This window comes from Vicia villosa, unplaced genomic scaffold (assembly GCF_029867415.1).
Source record: "Vicia villosa cultivar HV-30 ecotype Madison, WI unplaced genomic scaffold, Vvil1.0 ctg.004187F_1_1, whole genome shotgun sequence".
Taxonomy (NCBI): Eukaryota; Viridiplantae; Streptophyta; class Magnoliopsida; order Fabales; family Fabaceae; genus Vicia; species Vicia villosa.
The window spans coordinates 103,837-124,690 of record NW_026706387.1 but is presented as its reverse complement, the minus strand read 5'-3'; the positions used below and the strand labels follow the sequence as shown (position 1 = coordinate 124,690).

Below are 20,854 nucleotides of genomic sequence, written 5' to 3'. Positions count from 1 at the left end.
CCCGTAGTTCCTGATCATTCCAGGGTCAATTTTTAGGCATTAAACTCATTCAATATGCATCATAATCACATCATAATCAGTATAATTCACAGTTCAACAGCAGTTCATCAACATATACATATTAGATTTAAATCATGGCATCTCACACATCATTATCATAATTACTCATACGCGATCATCATGAATCGATAAAATCAACAAAAACCTACACCTACCCTATCCTCATATAAGTCATAATCAACCACAATTACCTACCCTTGCCTTGTTACTCTTAGCAATTGATCTCTCCAGGTCGAATGGATGGACGTCCCCTTTTTCTTTCTCTTAACCCTAGCACTTCTCTTACGGTTTTCTCCAATTTCACGTACGATGTAAAACTGACCACTCTTTCCCCTATTCCTATTAAAATATTATTACTGTTTAGACTTTTCCCAACAAGCCCTTACTCACTCACGTGTTAATATTACTTTTGCCCTCATAATCTCTACACTCTCTTTTATTTTTATTGTTTGAATAATTAAATAAATAATAATATAATTCATATATTATTTTACTCTAATTCGCCTATAATTACCTTACTATGTCCCTAACTCCAGGACTCTCATCCCCACCAAATAATCTAATAAATCGAATAAATCACACAACATTTACTGATAATTATTATGATTGACAAAATTATAATTAGGATGTTACAACTACCCCCACTTGAAGAATTTTCGTCTCCAAAAATTACCTGATGAAAACATAGTTGGGTACGACTCTCTCATCTAATCCTCACGCTCACACGTCATGCTTTCACCAGCTGGTCCTCCCTATACTACCTTCAACAAGGTAATATCTTTACCACGCAACTGCTTCACCTCTCGATCCTCTATTCCCATGTGAGATGTTTCAACAGTCAGGTTATCTCTCACATGTACATCATCCATTTGTATCACATGCAAAGGATCCGAAATGTATCTCCTCAACCGAGACACATGAAACACATCATAAAGTTTAACAAGTGACTGGGGTAAAGCAATGTGATAGTCCACTTCTCCTACCCTCTACAAAATCTGATAAGGACCGATGAAACACATAATGAGTTTTTGAGACTTCAAAGCTCTACCAACACCAGTTATTGGAGTAACTCTCAGGAACACGTGATCATATTTTTGGAACTCAATTACTTTCCTTTGCTTATCATGATAATGAAGGATAGAAAAACACTTAGAAAGGGGGGGTTTGAATAAGTGTAGCTTTAAAACTTGTAAGATAAAAAAAATTTGAACAATAATTTTTATCCTGGTTCGTTGTTAACTAAACTACTCCAGTCCACCCCCTTGGAGTGATTTACCTCACCTGAGGATTTAATCCACTAATCACACTTGATTACAATGGTTTTCCACTTAGCCAACTGCTAAGTCTTCTAGAGTATCCTGATCACAACCTGATCACTCTAGGAACAAACTGCTTAGACAACTTCTAAGACTTGCCAGAGTATACTGATCAACAACTTGATCACTCTAGAACTTACAAATTAATGTAAACAAATTCTTTTAAGAGTTACAATGCTTCTTATAAAGCTATTATCACAACTGTGATTTTCTCTTAAGTTTAAGCTTAAATCTCACTAAGATATTACAACAGTAATGTAGTGAGCTTGATGATGAAGTTTGAGAGCTTTTGGATTTGACAGCAATTCTGGATAGTGCGCAAGTGTTGTATATAGCTTCTCATCAGAACTTCATATTTATAGGCACTTGAGAAGATGACCGTTGGGAGCATTTAATGCTTTGCATATTTCGTACAACATTGCATTTAATGTTTCACTCTTTTGTCAACTACCTTGAGCCTTGTTTCCGCTATGTCTACTGACGTTGCCTTTAATAGCTTCTAACGTTCCTTTTGTTAGTCAGCGTAGCCTGCCAGTCTAGTACTTGCTTCTGATCTGATGTTTGTGTAAACAACGTTTGAATGTCATCAGAGTCAAACAGCTTGGTGCAGAGTCTTGGTATACCGAATCGTAGAAAAATTATGTTCTTAAAAAGTTTGATTACTACTCGGGTATCGTTTGTTGGTGACGCTATAGCTTCGATCGATTTAGAGACATAGTCTACTGCGACGAGTATATATTTATTTCCGAAAGAGGATGGAAATGGTCCCATGAAGTCTATTCCCCATACATCGAAAATTTCTACTTCTAAAATGCCTTTTTGTGGCATTTCGTCGCACCGAGATATGTTATCTGTGCGCTGGCATCGATCACATCTTTTTACGGCAGCGAATACGTCTTTCCATAGGTTAGGCCAGAAAAGGCCAAATTATAGAATTTTCGCGCAAGTTTTAGACGTGTTCGCATGTCCACAATATGGTGCGGAATGACAAGGGTGATAACATTTTCGATTTCCTCTTCGGGACACATCGACGGAAAATTCCATCGGGTCCTCTCTTGAAAAAGCAAGGGTTCATCCCAATAGTAGTGTTTTAGGTCATGGAAGAATTTCTTCTTTTGTTGGTATGTGAGATCGGGTGGTAGAACATTTGCGGCCAAATAATTTACGAAATCTGCATACCAAGGAATAGATGAGAAAGCCAAAATGGTTTCTACTTGCTGACCTGGTTTGTTTTCTTCAATTAATGAAATTAGTTTATCGTACTGGAATTCATCATCTATTGGGAGTTGTTCGGGTTTAAGATTTTTGAGTCTAGAAAGATGATCAGCTACTACGTTCTCGGTCCCTTTTTTATCTTTAATTTCCAAATAGAATTCTTATAGTAAAATAACCCATCTTAGCAATCTTGGTTTAGCGTCCTTCTTTGTTAAAAGGTAGCGAATAACGGCATGGTCTGTATAGATAATTATTTTAGATCCCACCAGGTAAGAACAAAATTTATCTAACGCGAATACTACGGCTAAAAGTTTTTTTTCAGTTGTAGTTTAATTCATTTGTGCTTCGTCTAAGGTTCTACTTGCATAATATATGACGTGGAGTTTTTTATCTTTTCGTTGTCCTAAAACAGCCCCGACAGCATAATCGCTTGCGTCACACATTATTTCGAAGCGTTCGTTCCAGTCAGGTGGTTGCATGATAGGCGCGGAGATTAAAGCTTGTTTAAGTGTTTTAAATGCTTCTAAGCATTTTTCGTCGAAGATAAATTCAGCGTCTTTCATTAATAATTCCGTTAACGGTTTAATTATCTTAGAGAAATCTTTTATGAACCGTCGGTAAAAACCAGCATGTCCTAAAAAGCTTCTAATTTCTCTAATAGTTTTCGGAGGCTGAAGGTTTTCAATGACTTTGATTTTTGCTTTATCTACTTCAATCCCTCTGTTGGATATGATGTGTCCCAGAACAATTCCCTCTTGGACCATAAAGTGACATTTTTCCCAATTTAGTACTAAGTTTACTTTAACACATCGTTCCAAGACTTTTTCAAGATTTTCTAGACATTCTTCGAAACTTTGTCCGCATACGGAAAAATCGTCCATGAATACTTCCATGATGTTGTCTAAAAAATCGGCGAATATTGCCATCATACATCTTTGAAAGGTAGCAGGAGCATTACACAGGCCAAACGGCATTCGTATATAGGTGAAGGTTCCAAAGGGGCAGGTAAATGTCGTATTTTCTTGGTCGTCGGGGTGAATTGGTATTTGAAAGAAACCTGAATAACCATCTAAATAGCAGAAATGAGAATGTCGAGCTAGACGTTCTAACATTTGATCTATGAAAGGTAAAGGGAAATGGTCTTTTCGAGTTGCCTTGTTAAGTTTTCTATAATCGATACACATTTTCCAACCTGATTCGACACGTTTAGTTATGGTTTCACCTTTTTCGTTTTTTATGACAGTTACACCTCCTTTCTTTGGTACTACGTGTACAGGACTAACCCATTTGCTATCGGATATCGGGTAAATGATTCCAGCCTCTAACAGTTTCAATACTTCCTTTTGTACCACCTCACTCATTATCGGATTTAATCTTCTCTGATGTTCCCTAGATGTTTTGGAGTCTTCTTCCATCATTATGCGATGCATACAAAGCGGGGGACTTATCCCTTTAAGGTCGCTAATGTTATATCCTAGAACGGTTGGATATTTTCTTAAGATATGTAGTAATTTCTCAATTTCATCTTTTCCTAGTTCCGCATTTACTATAATGGGTCGTTCGAGATCTATGTCTAGGAATTCATATCTTAGATTTTTAGGAAGTGTTTTGAGGTCTAAGGATGGTTTCTTTAGATTTTGTGTTGGATCGAGTGTAACAGCTGGACATTGGTTGAGATTATCGTTTAAATATTCGTCAAGCAATTCAGTATTTTCGATTTCTGATTCTTTTATGCATTCATCAACGATATCCATAAAATAGCAAGTGTCATTTATCGCAGGAGTATTAAGAAATTGGGAAAGGATGAATTCAATTTTCTCTTCTCCTACTTCGAAAGTTAATTTCCCTCGTTTTACATCAATGATTGCGCCTGCAGTTGCTAAGAATGGTCTTCCTAAAATAATAGGTGTGGTAGCGTCTTCTCGTATATCCATAATTATAAAGTCAATTGGGATGAAGAATTGTCATATTCGAATAGGGACGTTCTCTAAAATTCCTACAGGATATTTGACAGAACGGTCAACTAGTTGAACAGACATTTTAGTTGGTGTTAATGCTCCCATATCGAGTTTTGAGCATATGGATAGAGGCATTACACTGATGCTAGCTCCTAAATCGCACAAGGCTTTATCGATGACAAATTTTCCAATTACGCAAGGTACAGAGAAACTACCAGGATCTTTGAGTTTAGGAGGCATCTCATCTTGAATTATCGCGCTACACTCAGCAGTAAGTGTAACATTTTCATTATCCTCCAACTTTTTCTTGTTAGATAGTATATCTTTTAAATTTTTTGCGTAGGATGGCATTTGAGTTATTGCTTCTGTGAAAGGAATTGTAACATTTAATTGTTTCAGAAGTTCTACAAATATTTTGAATTGTCCTACGTTTTTAGTCTTAGCTAGTCTTTGAGGATAAGGAATGGGTGGTTTATAAGGAGGTGGAGGCACATAAGGTTCTTCTTTTTCAACGGCCTCATTATCAGTATCTTTCTTACTTTCTTCCTCAGGTTTATCTTTCTTTTCTGTTTGTTTGATAGGGTTTTGTCTCATGGCCGAATTATCAATCCTAGGATCTGCAGGTCCATCATAGTTGGTTCCACTTCTTAGGATTACAGCATTTACGTGTCCTTTAGGATTTGGTTGAGGTTGTCCAGGAAATGAGCCAGCTGGGGCAGCTATAGCCGCCTGCTGTTGTGCTACTTGAGTGATTTGAGTTTCTAACGTCTTATTATGAGTTGCTAATGCATCAATTTTGTTGGATAAATGTTTTAGCTGATCATTGGTTTGTTTCATCTGTTCATTAGTGTGTATGTTTTGATTTTCAAAACCCTTATTAATTTGAGATTGAGACACAATGAAACTTTCTATCATAATCTCGAGATTTGATTTCCTAGGAACGTTAGAAGTATTAGGACCATTATTAGGATGATTAGGAGTTTTTGAATAATCGGGTGGAGTAGAGGGAGCTTGCCCAGGAGCATATAAAGCGTTGTTACTCTTATAAGAAAAGTTCGGATGATTCTTCCAACCAGGGTTATAGGTATTGCTATAAGGATTTCCCTGTACGTAATTCGTTTGCTCAGCTGGAACTCCTGTTAAGAGTGGACATTCTGGAGCAAAGTGCGACTGAAGTCCACATAGATCGCAGTTTTGAGCAACTTGAGCCACGGTGGCTGCAGGAGTTGTGGTTAGGTTTTCTAACTTCTGGGTTAGGGCTTCCACTTTTGCGTTAACATGGTCTAAACTATTCACTTCAACCATTGCGCCCTTCGTGTGATATTTTTCCATAGTAGCTCTTTCGCTTCCCCATTGGTAGTGATTTTGTGCCATGCTTTCGATGAGCTGATAGGCTTCATTATACGGTTTATCCATTAGAGCGCCACCAGCTGCAGCGTCTATAGTCATTCTTGTGTTATACAAGAGACCATTGTAGAAGGTGTGAATGATCAACCATTCTTCTATACCATGGTGGGGACAGATTTTAAGCATGTCTTTATAACGTTCCCACGCCTCGAAAAGTGATTCGTTTTCTCTTTGCTTGAAACCATTGATGTTAGCTCGCAACATAGCAGTTTTGCTTGGTGGGAAATATCTAGCCAAAAAGACTCTCTTTAACTCGTCCCAAGTGGTGATTGAGTTAGAAGGAAGAGATTGATGCCAAGCACGAGCTCGATCTCTGAGAGAGAAAGGAAAAAGACGTAATCGTATCGCCTCAGGGTTAACGCCATTCGCTTTTACAGTGTCTGCATACTGCACAAACACTGACAGATGAAGATTTGGGTCGTCAGTCGGAGCACCAGAGAACTGGTTCTGTTGAACGGCTGACAGGAGCGAAGGCTTCAACTCAAAATCGTTTCGGTTGATAGCGGGGGAGGCAATGTTGTTATGAGGTTCCGCTTTAGACGGGACTGCGAAATCCTTTAGAGGACGGGGTCAAGGTGGTTCGGCCATTTTTGGTTCTTCGACAATCTCGGGAACTTCAGGAAGAGTAATCGGAGGAAGATTATGAAGAATACGATATTCTTGAATTCGGCGTCTTATTCTAAGATAACGCTCGATATCGTAGATTTGTATATGCAAAGGTTCGCCTGGTGAGCGAGTATTTGGCATACACGGAAGAAAAGGGAAAGAAATGCCTTGGTCTATACGGTGTAACGACGAGTTACGGTATCGACTTAAAATAAGTCCCCGACAACGGCGCCAAAAACTTGATTGCGACTTTATATGACTACAAAATCTATAGACTCCAAGTGCACAGTCCTGTCAAGTAATATAAAAGATTATTGATCCCACAGGGACTTATAATCAAGTTACCGCTATCCTAGTTACTATATATAGCTAAGGCTAATGAATATCTGTTTTTGGGGGATTAATGGGAATATAAAACTTAGATCTAATTGAAACAATAATAATAAGCTAATATCGGTATGTATTTCATCTAACTTGGGGTATCCGAATTTTCACTGGCCTAATATCATTTTACTCAAATCCTCTATTCGAAACCAATTAATCAAAGACCTCTTTTGTAAAACTCTCTTTTTCCTAAATTGATCGTGATCTAGTCCTAATTTATGTTGTCACTTAACCCGTTAGGTACTTAAAAACACTTTTTGAACTTAATTGGTTTAAATAAAATCTCTTTTTCATGCAAACTTTATCTATTTAAAAATCATGTCTCAAACTCTCGCTCTGTTGACTAGAATTATGCTATTATTCCCTAACATATGCTCTCGCTATCCCGTAGGGTTTAAAAGCAATTTTTTAAAATAAAAATAAAGTTTAATAAATCGTAATACGCTCTCGCTGATATTAAAACCTATGTTAAATGTTTACTATCCGATTAAAATACCTCAAACTCTCGCTCTATTGATATTAACCTTAGTCGGCTTTTCAAATCTAAAACCGTCGTTTATCGATTTTCAAAACCTTTATAAATTCATATTAAACATTTAATCAGAAAAGAGTGGATTTGCTTCTCAAAAATAGTTTAGATTATTATGGCCGATTATTTTTGGATCCCAATATTAAATTACTCTACATACCGATATAAAAGGTTTAGCCAGACATGATATAATTTACCAGATCGAACAATAATGAAACAAACGGTATTATACTAGATGTCAACATAATGATAATATCATGCAAAATATTAATTCTGTAAATAAAGCTAGTAATAAGAACCAGAAATTAAATTAAATCTTGAAACACAAACAAGTCTCAATCTTCAAGTATTTGAACAGGAACACCCTACCACAAGTCGATTGGGTTTGTTCTTGGAATTCTTGAATCGAAAGAAAAATAAAACAAAGAATGAAAAGCACTTAGATCTAACGTAAGGTTAGATCAGTGAAAAGTACACAACAATTTCCGGTGTAGAAATTGTTGTGAGAAAATAATTTCGGCTTAAAACTAAAACTAGTAAAATGAAAATGAAAACAGAAGCTCAAAGTAAAATGCTGTTCTTGAAATAAAAATGCTGAAAAGGTAAAGTTTATGGCTAGAAAATTCCGAACTTTGCAAAGTTCACTTGGGTTCCTTTTTATAGCTAATTCATGATCACTATTTTCCCTTCTCTCTCTGCCACGATCATTCCATGTTGACCATGAAGTTTGAGACGTGCGTCTCCAACCCGTTGCAAGTTGGAATTGAATCCTTCTTCTTAGGAGGCGTGCGTCTCCATTTGACTTTTTCCTCCTTAATACTTGAGACGTGCGTCTCATCTATTGCTTGTCATTGGAGACGATCGTCTCCCTTTATTTGGGTCACGTTTTTGGGCCAGGTCCACTCTTAGGACAATATCTTATTCTTTATCATTTGCACCCATTTCTTGCATTTGGCACCCCTTCTAATAAAATCTTCCAATTTCAATTGATTTTTCTTCATTTGATACTTGGTCAATTAATTCCGGATATTTTCCTGAAACATTAGAAATACCTGTGTAATACTAAAATAATATAAAATAATAATATAAAATACCAACTTAATTTATGTAAATAAAGGCAAAATATACTACATATTTTCATGTTATCAATGGCACAACACCCACTCCATGGATCCACTCTCTACCCAATAGTAAATTGTAATTTGGCTTTGCTTCGATCACCATGAACATTGTAGGCCTTGAAACCAAACCTACCATAAGATCCACCTGGACAACTCCCATGGTATGCCCTAGTTTCCCTTCGTAGTTCGACAACACCATGTTGTGAGGCTTGATCACACTGTCAGACATTCCCAATTTCTTCAGTGTGAGGTGTGGCATGATGTTGATTGCAGCACCTCCATCGACCAAAAAATTATTTACTCCATATTGGCCAATCTTAGCCCTAATGAACAAAGGCTTCAAATGATTCTTCATACCCATATCTGGATATTCGAAGAAAGCATTCTGTTGTTCGACAACACCATTATCCATCACATAATAGCATATAGGTTTATGTTTTGTCATCTCGACAGCATCATCCTCCTCATAGACTTCGATCTTTGTATCCCTGCTGAATTCGCATGGCAGTACAGACACCATATTACAATTATTGTTCAGAGAAGACTCACCCTCAGATTCGAAAGTGTCTGTGAGCATGTCTTCGTCATACACCGGACTTGGGTTGTAATCTTCAGGTTCTGTTTTAGCTTTTGTTGAGAACAACTGTCTGCTAACTGGGGGTTTGCCACTAGGCTGGTTATTCGACGTAGGATTATTTGTGCTTGATTCCCATCTTTCCTTGCTCGAAGCAGCTTCTTTGGTCAAAATACCCTTTTTTCCAACTTTCTTAAGTCTTTGGTACCTACGCCACTGGGACCTAGACATGGGTTCTTTCCCTTTGTAATTTTCGAGTCTTATTTCTTCCCTTCGTGCCATGTTGAATTGCCTTCTGTAGGCTATTATGTGTCGTCCACCCTTGTCATTTCCTTTGCTCCTGTCTTTTCCTTTGTCATTCTTGACATGCAGCCATCTGTCTGTTGGTACCTCAGCTGGAACTTTAAACGTCACCCTTCGAGCCTCCTTTGGATAGGGACTATCTGGCCTTCTCTGAACATGGCCATTGTTATCTCTTAATGCATTACCCATCAGGTTGTTTTCCCTGTGATTCCAACATGTGGCAAAGGGGATTCTTTTGAAAGTCTGAGCCACTTGCTGATTATAAATGGCAGAGCATCTTGGACACATTAAACATCTTGTCCCTTATTTGTAACATCGAAGCAAAAAACCCAGAAGGCCTTCGCCTGGCCTTGGAAACACTCTAAATAGTTGATTGTCTTGGCGCCAATTGACGCTTGTTCGAACCCTCATCTTCCCTTCGAACTCAGCATCAATTCTTGGATTACAGATAATACTACATCGAGGACATAGCAGCATAGCATCATTCTCCCTATGGCATTCCATGAGGTATTCCTTCAGTCCAGCATTTCGCCTGGCATAACCTTCCCTTTCCTGGTATCTTTCTCTTTCCAGACATCTCTTTAATTACTCCATCTCTGAGTAAGGATGTTCAACATTCACCGTGTTTACATCCAAATCCTTGTCATCAGAAACAGGATCCTCCCAACCCGTTGGCTTGATACTCTCGAGTGGAATCTTCGAACTCTCTGGGGCTGAATACTTCACCATATAATCATATTTCCCACTAGGTTGTCCCAAAGTATCCCAAATTTCAGGTTGGGGCATTGGTTTAGGCTCCTCAGTAGTTAATTCGATCTTATTTTCAGTAGTTTTGGCCTATTCGAATTCCTTTTTTGAGCCTTCAATGTTTATTGGTTCGATTTTTTCCTCAGCTATTTGGACTTTCTCGAACTCCTTTCTCAATCCCTCAGTGGCCTGAGTTAGTTCTTCCTCTGGAATCTTCTGGCCTTCAGTAGCCTGAAATTCTTCGGAAATGACCATTTATGCATTTGTCGAAACCTCAGTTGAAAGATTTGAATCTTTTTCTTTTGGGACTTCGACCAACACATAGTATTCATCCTCTCTAAGAGCTCCTTCGACATCTTCTTTGACCTCAACAGTTGGTATCTCAGCATGATCCCTTACTTCCACCATGTTGACATCTCCCATGCAAACCGGCTCAGTGTAATTTGTGTTGGACACATCGAGGGGATCCGAATCCACTTTCAGTTTTGGTTTGTCAGCAAATTTCAACCTGCCTTCTTTGATTGCCTTTTGTATCATATCCCTGAAAAGAACACATTGTGAGGTTTTGTGTCCTAAAAAACTATGGAATTTGCAAAATACTCGTTTCTTTCTTTGATCTGAAGGGGGAATCTTAACATTGGGAGGCACAATTAATTGGCCATCTTTCACAAGCAGATCAAATATTTCATCACATTTCGTTATGTCGAAGGTGTATGCTTTCTTTGGATATTTATCACTTTTTTCATTTTCTATTATATCTCCTCCTTTCGAAGGCACTAATAATTTGCATGAGTATGGGGGAGCTTGTTTTAATTCAGCCAGGTCTATTTCGATTTTGTTGACATCTGGAAAATATTCAAGTTCTTCTTCCTCTGCCCCTACGTATGTAATTCTCTCTTTCTTATGATTTTTATTAGCCCTAGCTTTTTCGGCTTTTAGACGTTCGACCTATCGAACTCTATCTGCAAGTTGGGCCATATCCCTCACATACTGGGTATCTAGTTTCTTTCGAATCGAATAGTCTAGGCCACCAGCGGCCATTTCGACCAATTCAAGTTCAGGGACTACAATAAAACATCTAGACTTCAAAAGTCTGAACCTATTTAGATAATCATCTATAGGCTATGTGAATTTCCTCTTGATGCTAGCCAGTTCTTTCAAACTGATCTTCGATTGCCCCATGTAAAACTGTTCATGGAACAATCTCTCCAGATGGGTCCAAGCATCGATCGAACCAGGAGGCAACGTAGTAAACCAAGTGAAAGCATTCTTGGTTAAAGAACTTGGGAAATACTTTATCCTAAGGTTTTCATCATTAGCCAAGTCCCCTGCCTCTGTTAAATATTTGGCTATGTGTCCGACTGTTGACTCACTTGTATCTCCAGCAAATTTGGTGAATTTTGGGACTTTGGCGCCCCTTGGTAATTCAGTTTGTACAATGAAATTTGCTATAGGAGATGTGTAATTTGGTCTTCTAAATCCTGTGTTAAGGCCATTTTGTGTCATAATCCTTTCGACAATGGCAGTCAAGTTATTTTCTATCATGATATTATCATTCCTAACCATATGTATCATTTCATCCGCATTTTGGTTTCGATCCACCATTATGACTCTCCTGGGTTGTTCTTACATTACTGGGACCTCTTGTTGTTCGACCCTTGCCCCCATATTTCTCCCTTCGCCCCTTTGGATCAAAGGTATCTGATTTAAGGGTGGTGGTTCGACATTTGGTCCTAACAAAGGATTATGGTCTATAGTAACTTCTTCCCATCGAATAACTGGTAGGTTTCGTCTACGCCTATTAGGCGCATCTGGGGCAGTAAAGAAATTTGCTATTCGAGCCATACTTTCTTGGTTTTCTCTATTAGTCATATTGATGTTTTGAATTAGTGGTGAGAAAATATTATTCATTTCAAGGGCTAAAACTCCTACCATTCCATGATTACTATCATCCATCAATTTCCTAAATGCCCTCTGATTATCAATGGTTAGTGTAGGTAAAGTATTATGACTTCTAATGCCTTGTGTATTTGTTCCAAATTGATTCATTCCGAACCCAGAACCAAATTGTGACGAAGATGGGGATGCATTATGCAATCCTGACATGAATGATGTTGCCATTCCATAAAGAGGGTCTCTAGGCCTAGTAAATCATGAGGGCCTCTGTGATGGTGAAAATTGTGTCTGTGTCCCCATATATGATGGAGTTGGTCCCATTGCATTCGAAACATTTAAAGACATGTTATTGGAACCATTATTGGCCGCATTGTTGGTGGATATCGAAATGGGTTGAGTATTTGGGATTGGACCAGACGTCCCTATCGAAACAGACACATTAGTGCCTAATCTTGGTGGAGGATTTTGCCCTCCATCTTGGTTATTAGTCTCTGACATATTTCTACTATATTTTCGTTTGGGTATTGGTTGATCTGGATTGGTTTTTCTACCACTTCTCAGTTTCATATAACACAATTAGATTCCCAATCGAAAAGTTTTACTGCAAATTCTAATGTTAATGACACTGTCCCACTGGGCGTGCCAATTTGTTTACGCGTGATTTTCACACAAACAATCGCTAGTCCTCCAAACTACTAAGTGATTCAATCTAAATGTTCTACTTAATTTCTTTGGTTACTCGCAGGATCGACTAGATTGATCCTAGGACATGTGTCATTACATTTATGGATGATTTGACTGTTTGTTTCTGGAATTGATCTTATAAAAGATAAAAGGATAACAAAACAAAACATTGTAGTAGATACTTCGAAATATATATGAACTTTAATTCTAAAAAAATGATAGAAATGACTTTAAAGACATGTTTCGATCGCAAATGAAAACATATGAATATTAAGGAAATAAATAAACAGAGACTATGATTTCTTATGCAAACTATGAGTGAAACAAAATCAAATGCAGAAAGTAAAGATTTTAAAGAAGAATAAAGACGTTTTGATTCGAAATGAACAAACTGGAAATATGAAATGATTTATTGAAGGCAATGAAAAGTAAATGATGATGTTCTTACAAGTACACTTCGTGATCATTCGTTTCCCGATCCATTTGGTAGTTTGAATGTTTGTGATAAGTACTTTTTATGCGAACACACTAAATCCTAACACTAGAACTTCTATTTATACTAATTCGACCCTAACGGTCCTATTATATGCATCTGACACGTTCTGATCATGCAAGAAATCTTCATTTGATTGCTTCCACGTGCCTTTGAACGCTTGCCATCTCGAATTTCAAATATCCGCTTCATTTGAATTCAAAAACTTATAAAACACTTCGTTTCAATTCAAAAATACTTTGTTGTGACGCTGAAACGTTCCGTTTCAAAATTCAAACTTATGCTGAATTAAACCTTCACCAGAGCACTCCATCGAAGTCCCTTACTTCGAATTTCACAAATACCTCCTTCAGAATATCCTTTTGATGATTTCGATCAATCTTCAACTATAAATCGAATCGAAACTCTTTATCCTTCTTTCAATATTTTTAACTCAAAAACTCTTTTATATGATTAAAACCAACATGTCTCTCGAATCATAATATCAAAATCTTCAGCTAACAATGATACCAATTATCGCAAACACGCAATTTTAACAAAAATATCAAGATAAATATAGCATAAATGAGAATACATAGATACCATAACATACATGACTGGAAACTTGTCACACAATACATAATCAAAATATAGTCAATAATCACAAAATAGTTGATCAATCCAAAATGGCATAATTATGCAGAAATGCATATGCTATGATATGATATGCTGGAAAATAAAAATAAAATCAGGGTAAGTCGGTTGTTTCATCACGAGGAGGTACAACAACTATAAGGTTTAGAACTGGGTCAGTGGGCTCTAGATCAAGATCAGAAGTACCAATAGGAAATATGAGAGTGGAATTATCAAGGTGTTCGACAAACACTCTCACATATTCCACTTGAGCAAGAACTCAAGCTTCACCAGCTTGCATCTCGAACTTCAATTATTTCTTTAACTGGATATCTTCACCTTCCTTAGCAACACCTTCAATATATGTCATGATGCGCTCTTCCCAAAACTGATTATCTTCTAGAATATTCCCAAACCAATCGTCAAAATAAGCTTTCACAACACGAGAAAGCAAATTTGCAGATAAAAAATTGAATCCTCCATCAAGAGTCTTTATAATCCTATCCTCATAAATCATAACTCCATCATTATGCAGAAAATAATATTCATTGTTTTCATCTAAATAGTATCTCATCAGATTAATAATAGTAGAGTCAACCGACTTTGGGGATTTCATAAAATGGTCGAAGGACGACGATAAATGTTCTACATTCAGGCTTTTGTTGGCCTTCATTGTTCAAATATGCAAATAAGCATGCCCAAAGTTGTGATAGTTACCAAAGAACTGGAGGAATGAGTAAACATAATGACATGCCTTTGCAAAACATGCTTGAGGTTGAAGTTTTTTATTGTCGGGGTATTTATTTTGTTGGTTCATTTCCTGTGTCATTTTCAAATGAATACATTTTGGTAGATGTTGACTATGTTTCAAAGTGGGTAGAGGCAATTTCATCTTAAAAGGCCTACGAAAAAACAATTATAAAATTCTTCAAGAAAAATATTTTCACTCATTTTGGTACTTCGAGGGTTCTAATTAGTGTTGGAGGTTCGCATTGTTGCAATTCTCAGTTAGAAAAATCCCTTGAGAACTATGGTGTCAAGCAAAAAGTAGCATCTCCATACCATACACAAACAAAAGGGAAATATGAGGATTCCAATAGATAAATCAAGAAAATATTGGAGAAAATCGTTTCTACTTCAGGAAAAGATTGGTCTCTAAAGCTTGATGAAGCTTTGTGGGCATATCGTACTTCTTTCAAAGCCCCAATTGGTCTTACACCTTTTCAAATGTTACATGGTAAAGTATGTCACATTCTGATGGAGTTGGAGCACAAGGAATTATAGGCATTGGAGTTTCTAAACTTTGATCTGAAACTATTGGGAGAAAAGAGAAAGTTGCAATTACACGAATTGGATGAAATGAGACTTCAAGCTTATGATTCCTACAAACTCTACAAGTAAGAGGTCAAGAAGTACCATGACAAACTTAATCCTATTCCAATTTTTTCCAACTTTCTCTACATCCATCCTATTTGCATCATTTCACATGTATGTTCATGTTTATTTTCTTATTCTATCATGAATTGTACATATCGGGTGTGTATAATTTTTGAATTTTAAACGTTAAAATGTTAGAATTTCACCCTTTTCCCCTTTTTATATTAGATGTACAAATTCTTGGTTATGTCAAATTAGAGTGAAAAGCTCCATGCAATAAGTTGCATAAAAGCGCTTTTCATGCTTAGTAGAGGATATGGTGCTTATCGCTCCTGTTGCTGTATAGTTTTTTTCTTATGTATCTTTTATGGTGTTTAGTCGTATTTTGTTGTCGATAGAATTGCATAAGGAGAGTTTTGGGATATGTATTTTTTATGACGTGGTTTATGCTAGTTTTGTTTGATTTTTACAGATATGTGTCCTAAGATAATTGGTTATAAAAAGTAAAATTTTGTTGATTGCCAGACTTATAGGCCCATAACTACTGGCTACAACCGCGACAAGTTCAAGGGGCTAGAGCAGAAGGAGAGGTACGTAGTGCTTTCAAAGAGAAACATTTTGTCAATATTTTCTCATTCCCTAGAATAAATATAGTTTGGTGGAGACTATATTGTGAGTGCAACTTCACCATTATATATTTTACATGCTGTAAAAACTAGGAAAACTTAGCATTTATGTATATTGGACAATATATCAGTGTCGTTTGGTGCACCCTTGCATTAGAGGTCTTAGGAAGCATTCAAAACAAGTTTAAAATTGATCCAAATCATGACAAATCAGATTCTGCATAAAAACTAGGCTTAAAGGTCGACACAAATGATTTATGTGTGAGCACATGCTGTTTCATGTTGGCATATGTTGTAGCCCAGTCTTTTCAGTTCGGTACATATGATTTTCGTATCAGCACATGTACTGCAGTTTTAAAGCATGTAGCTTATGTTTGCTATGTGTCAGTGCATAAGTCTTTTCAGGCCGATATATACTATTATGTTCAATTCTATGTACTGGTATATACAAATTTTAGGTCGGCACATACTATTATGTGGGTCAAAATTTTCTTATTTTTTCAATTTCGAAAGTTCCCTCTTTTCCACCAAAGATCCACAATTATAAATGCATCATAGATGCTTCTTTCTAACTAGATGAAACTACAATTACTTAAATTTCTATTTATCTTCAACCTCTAACCTATGTATACACACTGACAAATTACACATAATCATCTTTTATTCGGGTGTCATCTAGATGAGGTTTTATAACGCCCAATTAGGTTTGTTGTAGCCGAGAATATTGGGTTGAGATTTGTAGGGGGTTTCATCAGGAAAAACTCTTCATTAGGGTTTATCCTCCAAAATTCGTTGTTCATTTGGGGGTTTTGCAACAAGATTGTTCAAGAGGGAATCACGCCTAGTGATAGCTTTGGAGATAAATTACGCAAAGGACTTGCACGAGAACGACAAATTGAATTGAAAGTCTTACGTTCAATAATTGAAATTGATTGTGCATGAAAGATTTAGAGATAAAGATACAAAGGAGTAGCAATAGTCGAAAAGTTAATTGGCAATTGATTGCAAGTTGGATCTTGCTATAAAGATCATTGGGTGAAAGGGTTGAATTAATGACAACCAATTAGGGTTTGTAACGGTTGCTCTCAGAACACTTAAATTATAGTTGCTTTTGAAAAGTAAGAATTAACTTCTCAATTTCATTTAAAATTATAGGCAGGTGTACCCACACCATATCTGAGGACGGTGTAGGGAACTACCTTACCAAATCCTTGTGCCGCTCTTTATCTCTTTCTCTCATTTAATTTTTATATGCAATTTGTTGAATGAGTTATTTGATCAATCACTTAGTATAGATATTTTCCTTTATTATTAAAGTTGAAAATTGATTTGTTGATCATCTTACAATCACCTTGATTGTAAGTGTTTTTTTCATATTAACAAAGCTTAAGGGAAAATTTTGAAAAGCTAATCGCACACCAAGTGTTCGATAAATTGCTTGTTTTTTGTTTTATCAATAATTTCATTGGAAATAGGTAGATGTTGTGATTTATGGTAAACAGTTAATTGATAAATAATTGTGTTAATTGTTTTTATCATTGTATTAATTCCATACGACTTGCGCATATCAGAGTTTCAAATAAATAGGTTCGTTTGGATTACTATTTTGATCTAGGCAAAATATCTTCCGCTCAATTTGCTTTTCAAATAAACTTTAATTGCTTAATTTTTAAAAGAAACAATTATGGCTTGGGGATATATTCACCCCCTATAGATAAGTCTCTGTAGTCTAACATCTATTGTATCTTGATCATTTCTTACACTCAAGTATTTTTTGCGCCACGACAGTATGTACCAGTCAAATTATTTAGGAATAATTTGACTTCAATCAGTTAGGTTCTTCCTCAATTGTTTAGGAACATGCACGAAACACATTGATAAAAAAACTCTAAGATGGATAACATATGGATCATGTCATATCTAAGCCTCATAAGGTGTATTCTCGACAAACTTATGTATTGGGCATCTATTTAAAATGTGTACTATTGTCGAAGTCGCTTCACCCAAAAAACTCTTTGTCATATCTTTAGCTTTCAACATGCTCCCTGTCATGTCCAATATACTTCAGTTATTTAATTCAACTATACCATTGTGGTGAGGTGTATAGGGTGTAATTACCTCATGATTTATAACTTCCTCATTGCTAAATCTAGCATGTTCTCAAAAGTATATTCACCACCACCACCATTAGTTCTCAATTTCTTCAACTTGCATCCACTTTGTTTCTCGACATGCATTTTAAACTCTTTGAACTGTTTGAATACATCAATATTCCTTTTAATAAGGTAAATCCACATATATCTGGTGAATTCATCTATGAAAGTTTGGAATTAACAATTACCTTCATTCAACCTTACTTCAAAAGGTCCACACATATTAGCGTGAACTAGCTATAGCTTTTTAGTTGACCTCATTGGCAAGTTTTTATTGAATATTTTCCTAGCCTAAGTTTTGATTGAATAGTTTCCTCATTGCTCGACTGAGTATTTTCCATTAGTAGCACATCTTCATAATCACTATCTCTAGCATGTGCATCTTGCGCTTCAACATTATCTTTTGCTCTTGCTTCTTTCTTTCTCCGACAATCTTGAGCATAATGTCAAATCCTTGATAATTGTAACATTGCACCTCCTTCATGTCAACTTTCTTCCACGAATACTTGTTGTCCATGTCTTTCTTGGTTGAATATGAGTGTTTTTTTATTCTTTATCGACTTCTCATTATCAGTAAGATTATTTATATTATTTACCTTGTTTCTTCCAGACTTCATGATGAATTTTCCTTGTAGTGTATATTCAAACACCTTCTCCCTTTCTGAGTTCCTACGCTTCAACCTCATTTGATGAGTCTCTAATGAGGCTTGAAGTTCTTATAACTTCATCTCAGATAGGTTTTTGGACTCTTCAATTGACACTACAATATAATCAAATGTACATTAAAAAATCTCAGCAACTTCTCAATCTTTTGTAAATTATTGATTGATTCACCATACGCCTTCATCTAGTTCATTAACAAAATCACACATGAAAAGAATTATGAGACTGATTCACCTTCCTTCGTCTGAGTAATCTCGAACTGCTTTCTCAACATCTACAACTTCACCCTCTTTAGTTTTTTGTCACCGCCATACAAGTTCTTTAACTTGTCTCACGCTTATTTGGTCGTTTATTCTTCAATGATCTTCTTGAACACATTAGTATCCACACATCAGTGAATCGAGAACAATTTTTTCCCATATTTCTTCCTTTTATCCTTGTGCACATTCTTCTGTTTATTATCTGCATTTTCTTCCAATGGTGATACTCCATCATTCACGATTTCAACCACATCTTGAAATTTGAAGATGCCTTTCATTTGTGCAACTCATCTCTCGTAGTTCTCACCTTTGAAAATTGGTAGATTCATTGAAAATTGAATTGATGTTGTTGTTCTCTTTTCCGTTACATATCCGCTCTTAAGCGCAACCCAGACTCTTATATACCAATTTTTTGGGACAATTAGGGTTTTTAATAAAGATGATGAAGAAGAATAGAGAATAAGAATGAGAGAAAAACCATATTTTGAATTTGTGAAGCTATTAAAATTTTTAAGTATATAAAACTATACAACGTCATGCCTATTTAAAGATGATCAAGGCTCAAACTCTAAACATACAATCTAAGCCCAAAACATACAATTAACATAGTCGATCTCGACTTTTTAGAGGCCTGGGGAAAATAAAAAATTGGACCCTTAAGAAAAAAATGTTTTTTTACTCACCTTCAAAATGAAGAAGAATCTCGGAGACAAGATAGAAAAATATGAAGGTTTGATTCTTTCTAAAAAAAATCAGTTCAGTTTGATGAATTCAAAATTTGCAATATGGTGAACTGAATAGAGAATGAAAATCTTTTAAAGACCTTAATTGCTTCAATTTCTAAGCAACCTCATTCTCACATAAATGTAAGTGATGTTTTCTCTTACTTCAATTGCGGAAAATCAAGTCATTTGGCTAAGATATGTCTAAGTAGGCTTAAACTATGTTCTGATCCTAATACACAAGTTTACCTGCTAAAAAATTTATTTGTAATGTAAAAAAAATAAAATAAATCAAAGCACAAATGATAATAAATTTGACTTCACCATAAAAGTTTGATAATAAGTGAGTTAATTATATGACAAATTTTTAAATATTTAACTATACATATAAATAGTCTTTATAATTTATACTAAAATAAATTAAAATAAAATTATAAGGCTAATAAAAAATGATTATAGAATATAAAACTCTCTCTCTATATATATATATATATATATATATATATATATATATATATATATATATATATATATATATAAGGGTGACAAAATGGGTCGTGACCCGCCAAGCCGGCCCGCTCACCCGTCAAAAAATGGCAGGTTGGGTTGGGATTTTGTGCTCGCCGCCCGCCAACGCTCGCCCCGCCAAAGTCCGCTTTGTTTATTCATTCATCCCATAAAGTCTTAAATTCACCATTTTTTAGTTAATTCTAGTAATTTCAATTCTTGATCGATTTTTTTTACACATTTGTTTGTGAATATATACAATATTTTTTTAAGTAAAATTTGTTAGAAATATGTTTTATAAAAAATTATTTTAAAAAATAAGTGAAAAATCTAATTGAAAATAAAAAAAGCCTATTAATTTATTAAAAATGGAAAATAAATAAATAAAAAAATAGGCGGGCAAACCTGCTGCCCGCCAATATAAAAGAAAATATTCATCACACAACAATCATCATACAAAAGAAAACCTTCATCTTCCTTAATATTCATATAAAATATACTCCCTCCGATCTTCAGAAAAAATATTTCACACAAAAGAAATTATTATTAAGATTAGCTAATTAGAAATAATATGATTATTAAACGGTTAAAAAACTGGATTAATTCTTAACTAAAAAGTTAGTTTTAAATTAGGAAATTGG

General features: G+C 35.7%; 1 protein-coding gene across 1 annotated transcript; it reads right to left on the bottom strand.

The window, feature by feature from the left end:
- Positions 1-10,310: 10,310 nt before the first annotated feature.
- On the bottom strand, positions 10,311-11,825 carry LOC131641870 (uncharacterized). Its single transcript, XM_058912167.1, has 4 exons — positions 11,384-11,825; positions 11,212-11,284; positions 10,494-10,761; positions 10,311-10,451 (listed from the first exon to the last, which is right to left on the bottom strand). Exons 1-4 carry the CDS (start codon positions 11,823-11,825, stop codon positions 10,311-10,313), a joined length of 924 nt encoding a protein of 307 aa, XP_058768150.1.
- Positions 11,826-20,854: the final 9,029 nt, after the last annotated feature.

Excerpts from the sequence above, each read along its gene's own strand:
- LOC131641870 (XM_058912167.1), bottom strand. The coding sequence starts at position 11,825 with ATGGTGGATCGAAACCAAAATGCGGATGAAATGATACATATGGTTAGG. Across the intron at positions 11,285-11,383 it reads CATGGGGCAATCGAAGATCA|TCCCTGAACTTGAATTGGTC; the intron begins GTTTGAAAGAAC and ends GTTTTATTGTAG. Across the intron at positions 10,762-11,211 it reads CGAAAGAAACTAGATACCCA|GGATATGATACAAAAGGCAA; the intron begins GTATGTGAGGGA and ends TGTTCTTTTCAG.